Here is a 15,517-nt window from a genome sequence, read left to right as displayed (position 1 = left end):
GGGGGAGTTGGGTAGAGGAAAGAATAGGGGGGCCTGGCAGCTTGTTTGGCCAGTGTGGGTGAAGGTGGCTCTCACAGCATGTGGTCAACAGGGAGCCCCAGGACAGGACTGGTGGGTGATGAGAAGCAATGAGGTGCCACAGGTCCCTCTGTATCAGCCAGGTAACCACTGCCTCTCCTTTCCCACAGCCTGACAAGGGTGACAAAGGGACTGCCACTGGGGACAGGGCTGTTGTTTGGGTAGGGAGGGAAGGGGCTAACCAATCCCTTTATCCCCGTGTTCGGACAGTTTCTGGCGGGAAGGCACTGGTGGCCATCAGGAAGCGCCAGCCCTGATCCAGGGGAGGGAGATGCTCCTGGAACAGGGCACTGTTTCCCCCTAGCCCAGCCCTGATGTTTGGGGGCCCGGGAGCTCCTACCTGTAGGAGACCTGCTTTCTGATGGCCAAGTGCAGGAACTGCTCCTCCACCTCCGCCACTGCCACTGCCCCTCGCATCTCCTCCCAGGCTGGATCCACACCGCAGAAGCCCGAGTGTTGCGCTCGCCCAGCAGTCTCTGCATCCGCCGCTCTCAGGAGGCTTGCCGTGGCTCCCCTGGCCACCTCACTGCTGCCCCTGGCTGGGGTGAAGTCTCTCCAGCTCCCAGGACCCTCAGCCATGCTGGGGTGAGGTGTCTCTCCAGGCAGGGAGTCCTACTTTGCCCCACAAACCTCAGGCAGCTTGGTCTAGCGCCACAGGGTCCCACGGTGCTGCTCTGCTTCACCTCCCCAAGGCCACAGAACAATCCTGGAGAGGCTTAACTACCTGGAGGAGAACGAGCACGGACAAAAAGCAGTGTCCAACTTTTTGCAGTGATCTTTATCAGCCTCTTGATAGCCGTTTGGGCAGCTCAGGCGCCACAGCTCAGCCTCCCTCCGTCTCTGCTGCCCTGCCACGGCACAGCAGAGGAACAGCTGATGGAAACCCAGAGACGTCGGTGCTGCTCCTCGGAGGAGCTGGCACTGCAAAGGCAATGGGAAGGGAGCAGGAAACACGGCACTTGCTGGAGTCTTAGGAGAGAGTATGTCCAGGGACGGTGATGCTCCCAGCAGGCAAAGGAGAGCTTGGGTGCCTTCTGCGAGGTCTCCCTGGGGCCAGATACGTCCCTCGGCGTCGTTGACAGCAGCAGCGGCAGGAGAGGCAGGCGGAGGTAGGCAGCGAGGAAGGTGCCTGTGCACGGATCCTGCAGCAGCCCTCAGAAGACAAAGCAGAAAGAAAGCGTGAGTGTGTGTGTGTGCGTGGGGAGGGGGGCTGCGGAGAGCTGCACTGAGTGAGGCAGCCTGGTGTCACCTTAGAGACACTTGGAAATTGGCACTTAACCCTTTGGAGGCCGGGGAGACAGAGGAGGGCGAGAACGCAGCCAGTCCTTGCTGCTCGCAGCCCAGCTGGCATCTGCCTGCCTGCAGGGACTGCTGAGGGAGCTGGATCCCAGTCGCTCAGTCAGGTAAGGTCAGACAGCCTGGAAAACGGATTGACAGCAGCCCCAGCAGAGCAAAGCACCTGCTGCTCTGGCCGACTGTCCAACACGCATGAGATCTGTCCAGGGAGGGGATCCCCATCTTTGGACAATGGTACCCAGGGAGAGGTATGGCCGTAGCATGGCTTCCCTCCTCCCAGCAGGCTCACTCAGCTCCTTGCCCCTCTGGAGGCCACATTATCCCTGCGTTTTACTAATTCAAGGCTTTTTTTTTTCTCTCCAGTCCTAGAACCTAGAGGTAGAAAGGCCCTTCTGTCCTCTGCCCATATCATAAGGAGGGTTGCATTGTCTGTCTGTCCTGGGCTGGGACTGGACTTTGTGGCCCCAGTCCCAGCTCTGGCCTGCCTAAGCCTTGCCCACCCTGGTGCTGCAGATGCCAGCTGGGGTGAGAGATCCCCACAAAGCTCCCATCTGGGCCTGGCTGCTTGTTTTGGATTTGTTCTGTACCACGTTCACATGCTGCGGCTTTATCTGCTGAACACTGGGAAATTTGAACTTTGGGTTTGTAAGAGTCACCCCCTGCATCAGTCACCCATGGAAAGGTCCTAGAGCCACATATTACATCGAGAACACATTGCCATCACCCCTAATCCTGGTGTCTTCCTGTGAAGGGCTGGCATGATGGGAGCTGAAACGTGCCCTTAGCCTTCTCTGTTTTATCACCTTGGGAGCCATGAGGAGCAGCTCATCCCTCTGACCAGTGCTCCCTGTCACCGCTATGCAGCCCTGTGGCACCTCTGCTACAGGATGCCATGGCAGGGCACATTCCCATGCCCCTCCTGATCCCAACCTGGGAAGCAGCAGTAGCTGGAGAAGGGTGGTGCCATTCCTTGGGAACCCACAGCCCACTGGCACCTGCAGTTCAAGTTACCGAACCTTTGTCTGGCCCTAAATGTCATGATGACATCTTCCCCCCATCTTGCACCTGTCAGATTTGTGCCTCCCAGGGGTACGGCAGCCCTCAAGCCCACTCCTCCGCACAGTCGTGACTTGCAGAGAGCCCCGCACCCTCCTCGCTGTGTGACTCAGCCCCTCCAGCCCCCACAGGGGTTTTGTTCCCCTTGAAAGCTGGAGAAGCTGGGAGGCCCTTTCAAGCAGGTAGAGCTGGCCTCAGGGAAGCAGATTTACCCTCACTTGCTGGGACAGAGACCTGCCCAGGAGCTTGCTAGCACCCCCTGCACCGAGACCCAGCCCTGCTCCCTGTCCCAGGAGGCTGGGAGCAGGCTGAGGGTAAGAAACAGTGGGTACCTGACTGGTGCAGAGGGACCTGTGGCACCTCGCTGCTTCCCAGCACCTACCAGGTGATGCCTCACTGCCTACTCACCCTGGCCTGGGGGTGCCCCCATTCTATAAGAGCCACCTGCACTGGAGGGGGTTTCTCATAGATGTCTGTGTAGGTGCTGTAAGAAAGGAGCTTCAGAGAGGGAAACAGAGGCCCTTACTGCAGGAAACCTCCCAAGCATCAGCCACAGCAGAGGCTCCAGGGTTGCAGTGACACTGGTCAAGGGAGAGAGAAGGGCAGGGCAGTGGGTGCCTCCTGCCTTCCTGTGAGGGCTGATCCTGCCCTGCAGAAAGCCTCTATGGGGAGGGGGAGCAGCCAGCAGAGGATTTTGCCCCTCTCTACCTGTGTGCCAAACTGTACGCCTGTCACACAGACAGTGCATCCAGATTTTGTGTGTCTGGAGCAGACATCGTGGGATCTCCCTGCATGAGAGGAGGTAAAGGATTGCTCAGGCTTCTGCGTCTCTCTCTGCCCACCTGTCTCTGCAGGACATTTCAGGTGTCTGTCACTAATGGGGGCCCCCTTCCCTTGGAGAAGGCCATCGGAGCTCACAGTCTCTCCTGTGCCCTGGGTAGGGATTTCCTTCTGTGTGGGCATGCAGGATGGTGCAAGGGCAGCTTGGTGCTGCCATACAGATGCCATCCTCCCTTTTGCAGCCACAGGCAGGGCATGGGCTTTCTAGGAAGTGGCGTTTCTAGTGAGTAAAGCTCTGGGAAGGTACAGTCCACCCTGCTCACCCGAAAGCCCCATTTCAACCAGCAGGTCAGAAAATCATGGATTTGTTGAAGCTCAGGCGGGCTGGGTCAGGGTCTGGCCAGGTGTCATTGCTATGAGTAAGCCCTCACCACCTGGTGGGTGTCAAGGAGGTGTGACCTCCCCATTCTCCTCAGAAGGTCCAAAAGCCCAGGCTCCTTGCCAGGCAGCAGGACTGAAATCTGCCAGTCCCGTGATGGATCCATGTGAGAACTGCTAGCACAGCCCCAGACAATGACAGCAAGAGCACTCTCCTGAGAGCCCTAGTAGCACATGTCCTTCTGTAACAAACCCGATGTACCCGCCAGGCTGCTGCCACGCACCGCCAGCGGCCCGCTCGGCAGCGGTGACCGCAAAAGCCAATTCTTTTATCTTTTTTTTTTTCAAGTTGGCCTGGTAACAGAGAACAGTTGGGAATAATTTGTCTCTGAAAAATGAAGCCCATGTTCTGTTAGTGTTCTTTTGTTCAGGGCTTGTACGTATCGACACTGCAGAGGCTTGTTAGAAATGTAACCCTAAATGGGCAAAAGCCCGGCTTGGCGTGGCAGACCTTAGCTGGGGACATTTGGAGCAGACCCAGCGTAACTGAGTGAGGCTGAAGGTGACTTGTAAAGAAGGTGCCCTCTTGCTTTGCTAATTCTCTCGTTCTGCTCTAATTAGTTGCTGTAGCCATAATTGGTAGGTGTGATTGGCTGGCTGCATTTCGGGATGTGTAGCAGGGATCAGAAGATCTTAATGTGCTTATTTTGAGCAGCTCAGAATTATCTGGTAGACTGCAGAATTGGGAGGATTTGTTGAAATGAAGGGAAACTTGCTCCTGGTGGATGAGGGTTCTGGTCACTCCCGCTGCCTCAGTGTTAAAGAAGCCAGAGCCTGAGAACTTGTCCTTTTAAGTGCTCCCCTCCTGTACCCACTTCCCTCAACATTTTGGAGTGTGCATGCAAGCCAGAATCTCCCTGGAAGGCCATGCCTGAGGAGCTGGGCGATGTTTCACAGGGGTGAGCAAGGCAGGAGCCCTTCCCTCAGATGAAATCTGTTGGGTGCGGGGAGAGGGTGGTGATGCAGTGGGGGAAGATGCATCACACTGACACAGGGATGGGAGGCTGCTTTTGGACAAGGTGCCATGGGGAAAATGTCAGATCCTCGACTTAGGACTAGTTCTGGCCCAGGACACAAACTGCAGGGCAAGGTCAGGCATTTCCTTGCATCCGTGGGTGTGCACAGGGGAGGGAGCTCTGCAGGGGTCTGTAAAACTCACATCAGACCCACCATGGATCCCACCTCAAACCCTCTCTTGGCAGTACAGACCCAGCCAGGAAAAGAGAGCTCCTCTGTCTCCCAGCACTGTTCAATGGCCAGCCCTATCACAACAGGGTGGCGACAGCTCTGGGCTTTACTCATCTCTACAAATAAATTGTAATCTGCAGAAAGAGACCTTTGCAAGCCCAGAGCCTCATATCCTCCTCCTGCAGCAAAGACAGAGCCCTGCAGTACCAGCCCAGAGCCACCTTTTAGAATCTCTGAGAGGGGCTGCTGCTTGGGCTGCCTCCCGGACCTGGAGGGCCTGATGCAAGGAGTTGTTTCAATGGCCAAATTCTAACAAGCCTGCTTGGAGCTTTCCAGAGAATGAAGATTTGTTTTCTAAACCCCCTGTTGCCTTGCATTTCACACTAAATGAGGACAAAACCTACTAGTTTTCGCAGATGTAAATGGGCTGTCAGAGGCACAGGCTGACAGCCAGCCAGGTCCCAAATCGTTACCGATCTGAGTGCAGCTGCTCTGCTTTTACAGTTAACTGAAGCATTTAAGTATATTTTCAGATGGGATGGGACCAGAGCCATGGTGCTACTAGCAATGTCTTTGGTGTACAGACCCCTGAGCCATCCCTGCATCAGAGGAGCTCATTGCACCTCATAAACTTCCATGATCTTCCTCCTTCCTAGAGGACAATGGTAGCGATATTTCGGAGGGAGAGAGGAAACTGAGGCAGAACAGTTCTGACTTGTTCAGAACTGCAGGAGAAATCACAGTGCTGCTGGAAATAAAGCATGCAAGTTTGCTTCCAGCCCCTGACATGGAGCAGAAGGTCCCAGCATCAAACCAATTCCGCATGTGGCCAGCAAACAGGACAGTCAGGGAGCAGGAGGTGAGAAGCTGTGCATGTGGGCTGGCGTGACAACCGTGCCTCAACAAAAGGACTCGTCAACCCAGGGCTGATGCTGCATCTTTTTATTTTATTTTTATTTTGCTTCACTAAGCAAATGCAGAGCGAGTGACAGAAGGAGGTGAAAAGGTGGCTTGGAAAAAAAACAAAAACCAAAACAAAACCAAAAAAACAAACAGGAGGGAAGAGGCAGCTGCTGGAGTATAAGGGGAAAGTGAGCTGCTAACAAGAAAGAAGTTCATAGATGCCAAGCCCGCACTAATTCTTAATAAAATACAATACTGAAAATAGGATCTGAGAGTCTCCAAAATACAATATCTTAAGGGATTGGCAATAATACAAAATAAGGTTCATTATGTACAAACGAGTTCTGCTCTTGGTCTCTGTACAACAGTGGGAGTGGGAGGCACGGGGACATGCTCAGTGGAAGTATTGGGGTGGAGGAGGGCGTGCTTGGACCCGTCAGTGGTTCTTTGTGCTAGGATGGAGGTGAACAGGGAATGCAGTGGTATCTGGTGACCAGTGGGTCCTGTGTGAACCTCGAGAAGAGCAGAGCTATGCTGAAAGCCTTCCTCTTCCTCACTCCACTGGCCACACATGTATGGTTGCAGCTAGCTGTGTCCAAATTTATCCTAAATGATTTCAGACAGCAAAACCAGTTTTCAAAAGGGAGAAAAGAGGGATGTGAGGGCCCTTCCCTCACTTCTCCCAGTCCTTGAGCAAGATCCATTCCATCCTCACTCTCCAGGGAGCCCTTTCCACTTTGCCTGGGGTGAGAGGAGAGGCTGGGGCAGTGCAGAGGGAGTCCACAGTGCTTGAGGAGAAACAAGCCAAAGAGGCACCTGCAGGGACTCCCATGTACAAACACGGGGCAACCTGCAACATCCCAGATCTCTGACACTCATGTCCCACATTGTCCTTCCACCAAATGTCATCTGAGGGAAGGGAGCGAGGAGACACTTGAGCCTTTCAGCAGGGCTTTTGCCAAGGAGGAAGAAGGGTCAGAAATGGGTGTCTGGGTGCTAAAGAAGATGGCATAGGCTTGAAATGAGGTTGTTTCAGCACCAAACTTGGCAAGTCTGGCCTGAAGGACGGTATGGCAAGAGTCTGCTGTCTTTGGTGCCAGCACTTAGAAGGAAGAGGTCTAAAACATTCTTTGTCTAAAACAGTCCTGGCCAATTCCAACATGCCATCTCTTTCCTGACAGATGTACTTGTCACCAGAGATGCCAGTATGTCCTCACAAGATTGCTGTGCACATGGAGGATGTGAGGGGAGCAATGGCTACCTGACTGCCCTCCAATAGGCTGTGGAGCTCTCCTTGGTGGTTTCTAGAAAGACCCCATCTGGCATGAAGCAGAATTGGAGACAGAGAGCTGTGATGGGGATCAGGTTATAAGGCCGTGCTTCTCTCACCCACTCTTAAAGGGAGAGGCCTGCAGAATGGAAAGTGAGAAACCACTGACCTGGTTAGCACTGCACTGTAGGGCCCAAGCTGGGAACAGAAAGGGAAATACCACCCCTGCCAAGGCAAGGGTGCCAAGGGTGGGGAGAAGTGGGTTGTGGGGGAAAACTGTTCTCTGTTTCAGAGCTCTGGTTACCCAGAAGCTGCTGGCTAATTTTTATGGTTGTTTATCTGTCTGGGATCTGTCTCCCCCACTCCGTTTGTGTGCAGATCTTTGCAGATAGTTGGTGTGGAAGTTATGTAGCACGTTCATCAAGAGAAAACTAGAGCAAGGAAGAACTAGGTTTCCTCTCAATGGAAGCAGAAGTATACTAACAGATGGAGGGGCAGGAATGAGCTCAAACTCTCCAGAGCCATCTCTCCAGCACCAGCATCACCCACTCCTAAGCCTCCCAGGCAGGACAGTAAATCCAGCACTCTCTCCTTCAGGTGCATCTGATGTAGCCAAGGGGTACATGCCTGGGGACAGCCTCCTTGGTCTGAAGGCTCTGGGGAGTGAGCTGAATAGTTTAGGGAGCTTCCCCTGATCTCCCTCCACTCCAAGGTGAGCCCACACCCATAGGGCAGTGCTCATTTAAGCAGGAGGTAAGGCCAGGGTGCCTCAGGGCTTCGCCAGACATTTATTGCTGGTTCTGGCAGTCCTGTGACTCCCCTCAGAGAGATCAGTACTAATAGAGGAGGATAGGAAAGGGGAGGAGCTGAACCCAAGGCCAGTTTAGGAGCGTCTGAATGCAGTGTCCTCTCCTGCCAAGTCCCCCCAGTTACTCGGTGAGGAGGGAATCCTGCAGTCAGATGAGGCCTTGAGGTCCAGCAGCTGCTACAAGTATTCAGCTGTCTCACTGGAGCTTGTCTCCCTGAGAAAAAGAAAAGACAAGGCATCAGTCAAGATTCATTTCAGCCTCCTATGCAAATTCACCTCCCTGCATGCCCAGATGGCTGCACAGGATGGAGCCCTTCCCCAGGGAACTGAACGACCAGCAAGCCTGGGACTACCTGAATTACCCAGTCCTCCCAGCTCTATGTCAGTGGGACACTGCTCCATAAGAGTCCCAAACTTTTAGTCTAGAAAATAAACTTGGTCCTATGCTCCCTGCCACCACTGACCTCCTCCAGCCACTGCTCTTTAGCTAACGGCCTGTCGTGGGCAGCTCAGCTGTCCTTACCTTGCAGCAGAGGGGACATGCCTGCTGCTCACTCCCAGACACCATGCTGTCTTTTGGGGCTCCGAGTGTGGCCCCCACCTGCTTACCTCTCATGGAATTGCTCTTTGAGGTGGGCAAGAGTTGGGTTGGTTCGATTCTGGTCAGGATCCTCCAGCTGCGATTTGCTCAGATATTTGGCCGTCTCATGTGTCCTGGCCAGATGAGGCCTTCCCTCCTCAGACTGCCCTTTTTTGGCCTCCCACCCCTCAGGATGGTCCATGGTTAGGAAGGAGCTATAGCTCTCTTCTAAGGAGCCAGCACCCTCATCATAGAAAAGGAGGCTCCGTGACTGAACTGGAAAAAAGGAGAGCATCAGTTAACAATGTGGACAAGATCTCTCACAACGGTTGTGGATCATGGTGGTGGTTTCAGCACGTGCTCACTCAGCTATGGTCTTGTCCATGTGTAACTGTGTGGGAGGCCTGCTCTGCAGGATACCCCACTCCCCCCAGCTACAGGAGGCAAATGTCCCCCTAGACATACAGCCTCTTCAGAAGACAATCAGTCTACCCTGGGACTTATCCCTCATAATTCTTCCTTTGACACTTTTCATGTTTTGAGACAATGGTTAGCAAAGAACAAAAACAGGCCCAAACAAGGTGCTGTTGTCAGAGTTTGTACCACTGACAGGCTGGAGCTTCAGCACATGGGGCAGGCACTGTGGGGAGGACGCTACCACTGAACCAGGCGTGTCAGGAGAAGAACTAGAAATGGTTTGACAGGATGAAAGGGAGTAATCATGTTAGACTCACTCTTACTAGTTGTGTAAATGTCTGGTGCTGGTGATGCTTTCACTGTCTGAGATGCTGAGGAGAACTCAGGGAGACAGGGCATCAGGGATCCTAGGATCAGAACGAAGCAGAGTGCCAGCACCTAGAAGGGAGATCAGCACAAAGTTAATGCCGCCAGCCATGAGGAAACACTCCCCCCCCACAGCACACAAACATCAGGCTGTGTGAGAACATGTGGTCGGGCTGACAACTGGGTCGCTGCAGTCCCCCAGGAGGGAAAGGGCTTGCTCTGATAATCTCTGCTGCAAGTATAAGAGAATTCAGAAGCTTCCTCCTGTTGCTTTATTTGAAGTATTTCTGTTTCAGTGGTGAGAACCTGCCCATCCAGTTGATGAGAGATGGTGGAATGCACAGCTAGGGAACAAGTTGAGAAAGAGGAAGACTCAACAGAAGGGATGAACTCTGTCTTGGCCAAAGGGAACCCGATCATTGGCTCAGTAGGTGCTGTAGTGCGCTGTAAGAAAACAAGCTCACTGTGATGTATCTGTGAGGTACCACAGCACACCATAGCAAAGTGAAGCTGCTGTCCCTGCAAGGACAGAAATTACAGCAGAACTACAGTCACCTAGTACCTGACAGCAAGGACAGAGAATCTAAGGAAAGGTTTATATTCGTGCTTGACATGCACAAGTATGCAGGACCAAATGTCTGTACCTTCTGCTGTCAGGTAGACCAGTCAGAGCTACTGGGCAGTGATAAAAGGAGAGAGACAGATGAAAGCTCCCTGGAAATCCCACTCCAGTAGGTCTGCAGCTGTCTGTAAATTCTGTCACAATAGTAAAGATTTAGAATGAGATGCCAGTGCTGATCATAAAGGACTCTATAGAGTTTAGGGAACTACCAGTACAGGGCAAGAGAGGACACATGAGAAATGATAGAGAGTCTAATCCCTATTACCTGAATACCCATCAGGGCAAGAGAGGACACATGAGAAATGATAGTCTAATCCCTATTACCTGAATACCCACGTGCCATGGGTGGTATGTAACTGGCTGCCGCTAGTTCAGTGCTCAGACTGAGCATGTCAAAGGGCAACACATCTGTTGGTGACTTCTACTACCTATGTGTAAACATTTGACCTGTGGGGACACCTGTGGGGACAGCCAGCAATTTCTTGACTGCTTTTCAGAATAGTCACCTATTTTGCCTAAGTTAACGCACAGAAGCTGGTACATCAAGGTTATTTTGACCACCAGTGGATTCCAGGAGATGTGGGAGATCAAATAATAGCATAGGGATACTACGCTCTGTAAAAAATTGTTCAGACTCTTCATGGCTGGTTTTAAAGTATGGAAATTTAACATGGACAGCATAGATACTATCTAAGCACATCGTATCAGGCACACAAGGCATTTAGAACCCTTATTGCACAAAAACAGGGGAAAAAATAAATTCTGAATAGCTGTTGCTTGGAATTATCACAGCAAACACACAACTTCCAGAAAGGGGAGCCAGCCCTGTGAAGCCTGTTCTTCTCTTCTAGAACAAAACAGGCTTTATGGGCTGGGAAAGAGCAGTATACTTAACATCTTGCTTTGACATGGCTGTCAGCTGGGGCTTCGCAAACCAGCATTGTTTTTTACTCTTTTTTTCAGGTTAACTCTGATCGATGCTCTGATTCGCTTCCAGTTCAAACTCTGTTACACTTCATAACAATAGTTCTTGGTTTGACTCTGAGTAACATTCACCATCTCACCATTTTGACCTCTTAAAAAGCAAGGGAAACTAAGCTAGAGGAAACTACTGCAAAACCAGTTGGAAAGGTGGAGGCAAAATTAATCAAAAAAAGACGTCCTGAGAGCATAGTTATCAAATGGTTCACTGTCAAACTGGGAGGAAGTAGCAGATGGAGGAGCAGAGTGATCCGTTACGGCTCTGGCAAGATGCAACATTTTTAAGCTTGACTTGGATGATGGACTGTATCAAATCTGCAGATGGGAGAGACTACAAGCAGACAGACTTTTGGTCAGGATTCAAATTTAGAATGATCTTGACCATGGGGAGAAGTGGTCCAAGAGAACAGCAGGCAGATCAATACAGACAAATGCCGAGACTTGCTGAGACCTGCGAGGTGGCAGTACTGATTAACAGAGGAAGCACGTCAGCAATTACGTGGCCAGGTGGCTGTTCTACAGAAGAGCATCTGAAAGTTAAAATAGAGCACAAGGTAGGCACAAGTCGGTGTCACTTTGCAAAGGGCAAATATTAGCCCAGGCAGCATGAACAGGCTTTCTGGCTGGCTCTGTACCAGCCTTCAGGTGGAACAGCTTTGGGCCCCATACTTCCAAAAAGACGTGGGGCAATCAGTGAAAGTCTGGAAGACAGCTCTGGGAACAAGCAGGGATTCAGTAACTCAGCCTACAAGGAAAGACTAAAGAAATCATGGTGATTTAGCAGAACAGACTGAAGAGAGTTGCTTGAAAACAATACTCTTCAAATATGTAAAATGCAGCTGCATAAAGGGAGGGTAGACTGATCTTGCTTAAGCTGGGCAGAAGTAGTTGTAATAGGCTCAAGCTGTTCCAAGGAAGACTGAGATGAGATAGCAAGAAAGGTTTATCTGGGAAAGATAAGAAAGCACTGGAATGGTTTGCCTGAGGAGGCTGAGGACTGCTCATCACTGGAGGCCTTCAAGAGCTGGCTGGACAAATATTCAGCCGGAATGACACAGGGCTAAAAAAGGATACTCTGCTTCACTCCCATGCTGCAAGGCACGATGATTCTGCGTATCTGTTGTGATAAGAAGTGCTGCATTTAAAAATGGAAAATGGGAACTTGGAGGCCTGTGAGAGGAACTGGTCAAAGATAGAAAAGCAAATTACAAATTCTTGAAATGCTTTAAAGCTAGGAAGCCTGAGAGAGTTGGTGTGTGTGCTGGGATGCCATGGAATGAAGGGCACGGTAAGGAGAGATAAGACATTGTTGGGAAGCTAAATTAGGTATTTTATCAGCCTAAAGCACAGGGGATGTCGGGAAGGCACGTCTCCTGGTCTTGCTCATTCCAGGTAGTAACGATGAAGAACTGCTGGAGCCAGAGGTGCTCTGATGAGCTGCTGCATTAATGAGTCACTGGGCCCAGCTGGGTCACACCCAAAAACGTGGAAAGAACTTGGGAGTGAAGCCACAGAGCAAGCCAACAGAAAAGACAGTCAGTTATTAAAGTCTGGTCTGACATGGGGGACAGCAAAGAATAGCAAAAGTTTGAGCAGATTTTGAAACGAGAAAGTGCTGGGAACTACAAAGCAGATGCTCTGGAACCAACGAAATGGATTGAACCAAGCGTGAGAAACAACCCCTCAGGACACTGAGGGTGCTGAGAAAGTGGGGCAAGCACCTCATCATCTGTTTGCATTTCATGACTGTTAACAGTAGAGAAGTAATAACTAGATATAGATAACTATGACAAATTTGTCTCAAGCAGCTACTACAACAAACCTGCAAAAATGTCACAGGATTGAAGGTTATAATTTTATCATGGATCAGAAACTTTCTCTCCGGCAAGAAATGAGATGAAGAATAAGCAATTGACTCTACTTATGGCTACACACTTGCATGCACCAAAGCTCCACAGTGAAGCCAATACAGCTTAACCATGATTCTTCACTATGAGAAATGAGAGACAAACAGGGATTACTGAAACCAACATACAACCCCAAGTCATTTTGGTGATTCAAAAGGGCAATCAAAGATAATTCCAGCTGGATTTAACAAAGCCTGACGTGCCTGCCTATAGCAAGAACAGTTGCCATTTCTTGCTGATAAACTCAAGGTAATGCCCACTGGAAGGAATTCTTGAACCGTTCATCTGTCCTGCTGAGTTAAATGTTAAGCATTATCAACTCAGCAAAAGAAAACTCTACCTATTATGATGGAAGCTTGTTGAAGATTTTTGCTGAATGTCCAATAGCTAATGAAAGGCAAACAAAGTGCTGTTTTGCCCAAAGAACAAGACAGTGAATATGCAGGAATTATTCTAATGCTGTAGCATGAAAAACTGACACTACCGATGTGTGTATGACACAGGGTCCAGTTCTGGTGACTTACACAAAAGGAGAGGCCAGATGTAACTGGCAACACAGACAGGCAGCGTAGAAGAGGGCAGAGACAGGCAATCGACAAAGCTGTCTGGGGAAGCGTGGCCAATAAGGAAAATAGAAATGAAGTTCATACCATTAAGCAAGTCCCAGTCTGCGTAGAAGCCATTTTGTATGGTCTGGAGACTTTCCCTGCTACCAGAGCCTGCAGCTTCTGTAACTGCTGGAGCAGAGTCCTAGGATAGAAAAGAACCCAAATCAAAACTTGATAAGGAGGTAACAGGCAGTAAGTGATGCAAGCACACCACTACATCTTTTAATATTTTACACTAATTTTCCCTTCTTGTAAAAACAAATATCTCCTCCTTGCTGTATCTTGCCCAAGTTCTGTGACCAAATAGCCTTGGAAAGCACAAAACAAAAAAGGGTGAGTTTGAGATATAAAGTGTGTAGGAACTGTGAGAGATACGGCCCCAAGGTGCCATTATGCAGTGGTAACCCCCTGCAGCACCTTTCCTCAGTCTCCTCACCGGTAGATCCACCACAACCTTCACTGCAATTACCCATCATTATGAATGTCCCACTCATTAGGAGTCCTGGGTGCCTCAAAGCCCAGCCAGTCATCTCTCAAGGCAATGAAGAAGTGGGCCACCATGAAAACCAAGCTCTGGGACAGTGGCTGAATTCTGTAGTCAGGTCAGACATTGAGCACAGGACTGCCTGCTCCCTCTTTACACAGAGACACACCCTGCAGCTCGACCTGGGCCCCGAACCATATGGTGGAGAGAGAAACAAAAACCACTTTTGATCCCCTCCAGCTTCTTCAGTCTTGACAAACTCTGCAGTGCAATGTGGGCAAAGCCAAATCTTGAGTTCAGCAATTAATTCATTCTCTGGCTGCCCCAGCTGGAACTCGTGCTAAGGTCTCTCTGCCCCATTTAACTGAACACAGGCATCGGCACACATAAGCACAGAATAGTGGTAAATATGTTACTAAGAGCCACCAAGCCCTTCACTGGACTGGTGAAGAAATCTGTGATGAGAGAAACTACAGAGCACACAGTTCTCAAGGGCTGCAAATCACTGAAACGCAGACTACTGTTTCCCCCTGGGAGCACTGACTGTTTTACACAAATATGTTTGTGTAAAAGGCTTTCATAAAATGCCAGGTCCTGGAGCCAGGAGATTGCAGGAGAATCCCAGATTTCTCTCTTTCCAGATCCTCTTCTACTCCTTGTACATGTGGAGTGAAGAGCATCCCATTGGCAGTGCTCAAGAACCAAACCCAATTAGAATGAACACAATGTGTATTTTGAAAAAAAAATAATCTCTTGATTTTGCAGGGTGGGGCCCATGGCTTTTCAGCAGTAGGGGCTGCCTGCCCTCCCAGTGAGGCCGGGTGGCAGGCTGCGGCCAGCGGATGAGAGAAGCAGGGCAGCTGGGTCTCTGACAGATGGGAGGCTCCGGCCACTCGCACATCTCAGGTAGACCATGCCTGATAGTCCCTGGTCTTGGAACCAGTGGCTGGCCCAGGAGCTGCAGCCACAGCACCTGTGTAACATATGAGATGAAGGAGTGCGGCAGAGCCTCAAGGAGTACTCCATGAGCTCTAGTGGCAGCAGAGGGGTGAGTGGGGGGACTGGCTCTCTGGCTGCAGATCTCCCCTTCAATTCAAGCTGGGGGTGATAGAAACAGGCCTATAGAAATGAGCTTCCCCCTCACCAGCCCTGCAGCTGACCCTGCCCTTGCTCGCACCTATTGCACCCAGTAAGTGAGAGCAGAGCTGAGCCCTCCTCCAAGTCTTGCTGCCCATCCCCACTACGGGGGTGGGAGTCTTCATTATTTGCAAATTCCTCTGGCAATCAGTCAGCCAGCTCTATGTATTAGGATCACAAGTGCTCACCAGATTCCAGGAGAGAGCCAGGGGCCTGCTCTGGGGCTGTGGGAGCAGCTCGCTTCTTTCAGGTGAACAGCAGCAGCAGATGGGAGGGAGATCCCTCAGGCTTGCTTTGCAAGGGGAAGAGGTAGGGCAAGGGCTGGAGTATCACATGCACAGGGAGTTGACCTATATTTGGTGTGAGCTGGGATCACTACCTTTATTAAAGGAATGGGCTTTCCCTATATTCAAGTCTGTTGTATTGGGTTTTCTGTGAGTGGTTTTTGGTTGTGTCTTGTGGTAACGGGGGAAGGGCTATGGAGATGGTCCTTTAAGAAACTACCTGAAAAGATCCCTCTTTGCCTTTGTCAGACCCACCTCTGACCAGGGCCAAGCCAATCAGCGCCCCTGCGAATTCATGTATTTAAGGAGCGTGC

The 15,517-nt window shown here is 50.8% G+C and overlaps 1 protein-coding gene across 1 annotated transcript in view; it reads right to left on the bottom strand.

Moving 5' to 3' along the window:
• Nucleotides 1-7,994: 7,994 nt before the first annotated feature.
• The window catches only part of CREB3L1 (cAMP responsive element binding protein 3-like 1), a 20,223-nt gene continuing 12,700 nt past the window's right edge, over nucleotides 7,995-15,517 (bottom strand). Inside the window, exons 8-11 of the mRNA XM_010192429.1 lie at nucleotides 13,341-13,440; nucleotides 9,132-9,252; nucleotides 8,427-8,673; nucleotides 7,995-8,031 (exon numbers count right to left, since the gene is read on the bottom strand). Coding sequence (XP_010190731.1) covers nucleotides 7,995-8,031; nucleotides 8,427-8,673; nucleotides 9,132-9,252; nucleotides 13,341-13,440 — 505 coding nt within the window. The remainder of the gene's footprint in view (nucleotides 8,032-8,426; nucleotides 8,674-9,131; nucleotides 9,253-13,340; nucleotides 13,441-15,517) is intronic.

Source organism: Mesitornis unicolor, unplaced genomic scaffold (assembly GCF_000695765.1).
Source record: "Mesitornis unicolor isolate BGI_N332 unplaced genomic scaffold, ASM69576v1 scaffold48310, whole genome shotgun sequence".
NCBI lineage: Eukaryota > Metazoa > Chordata > Aves > Mesitornithiformes > Mesitornithidae > Mesitornis > Mesitornis unicolor.
The sequence above is the reverse complement of the archived record's forward strand: the minus strand, read 5'-3'. Positions and strand labels throughout refer to the sequence as shown.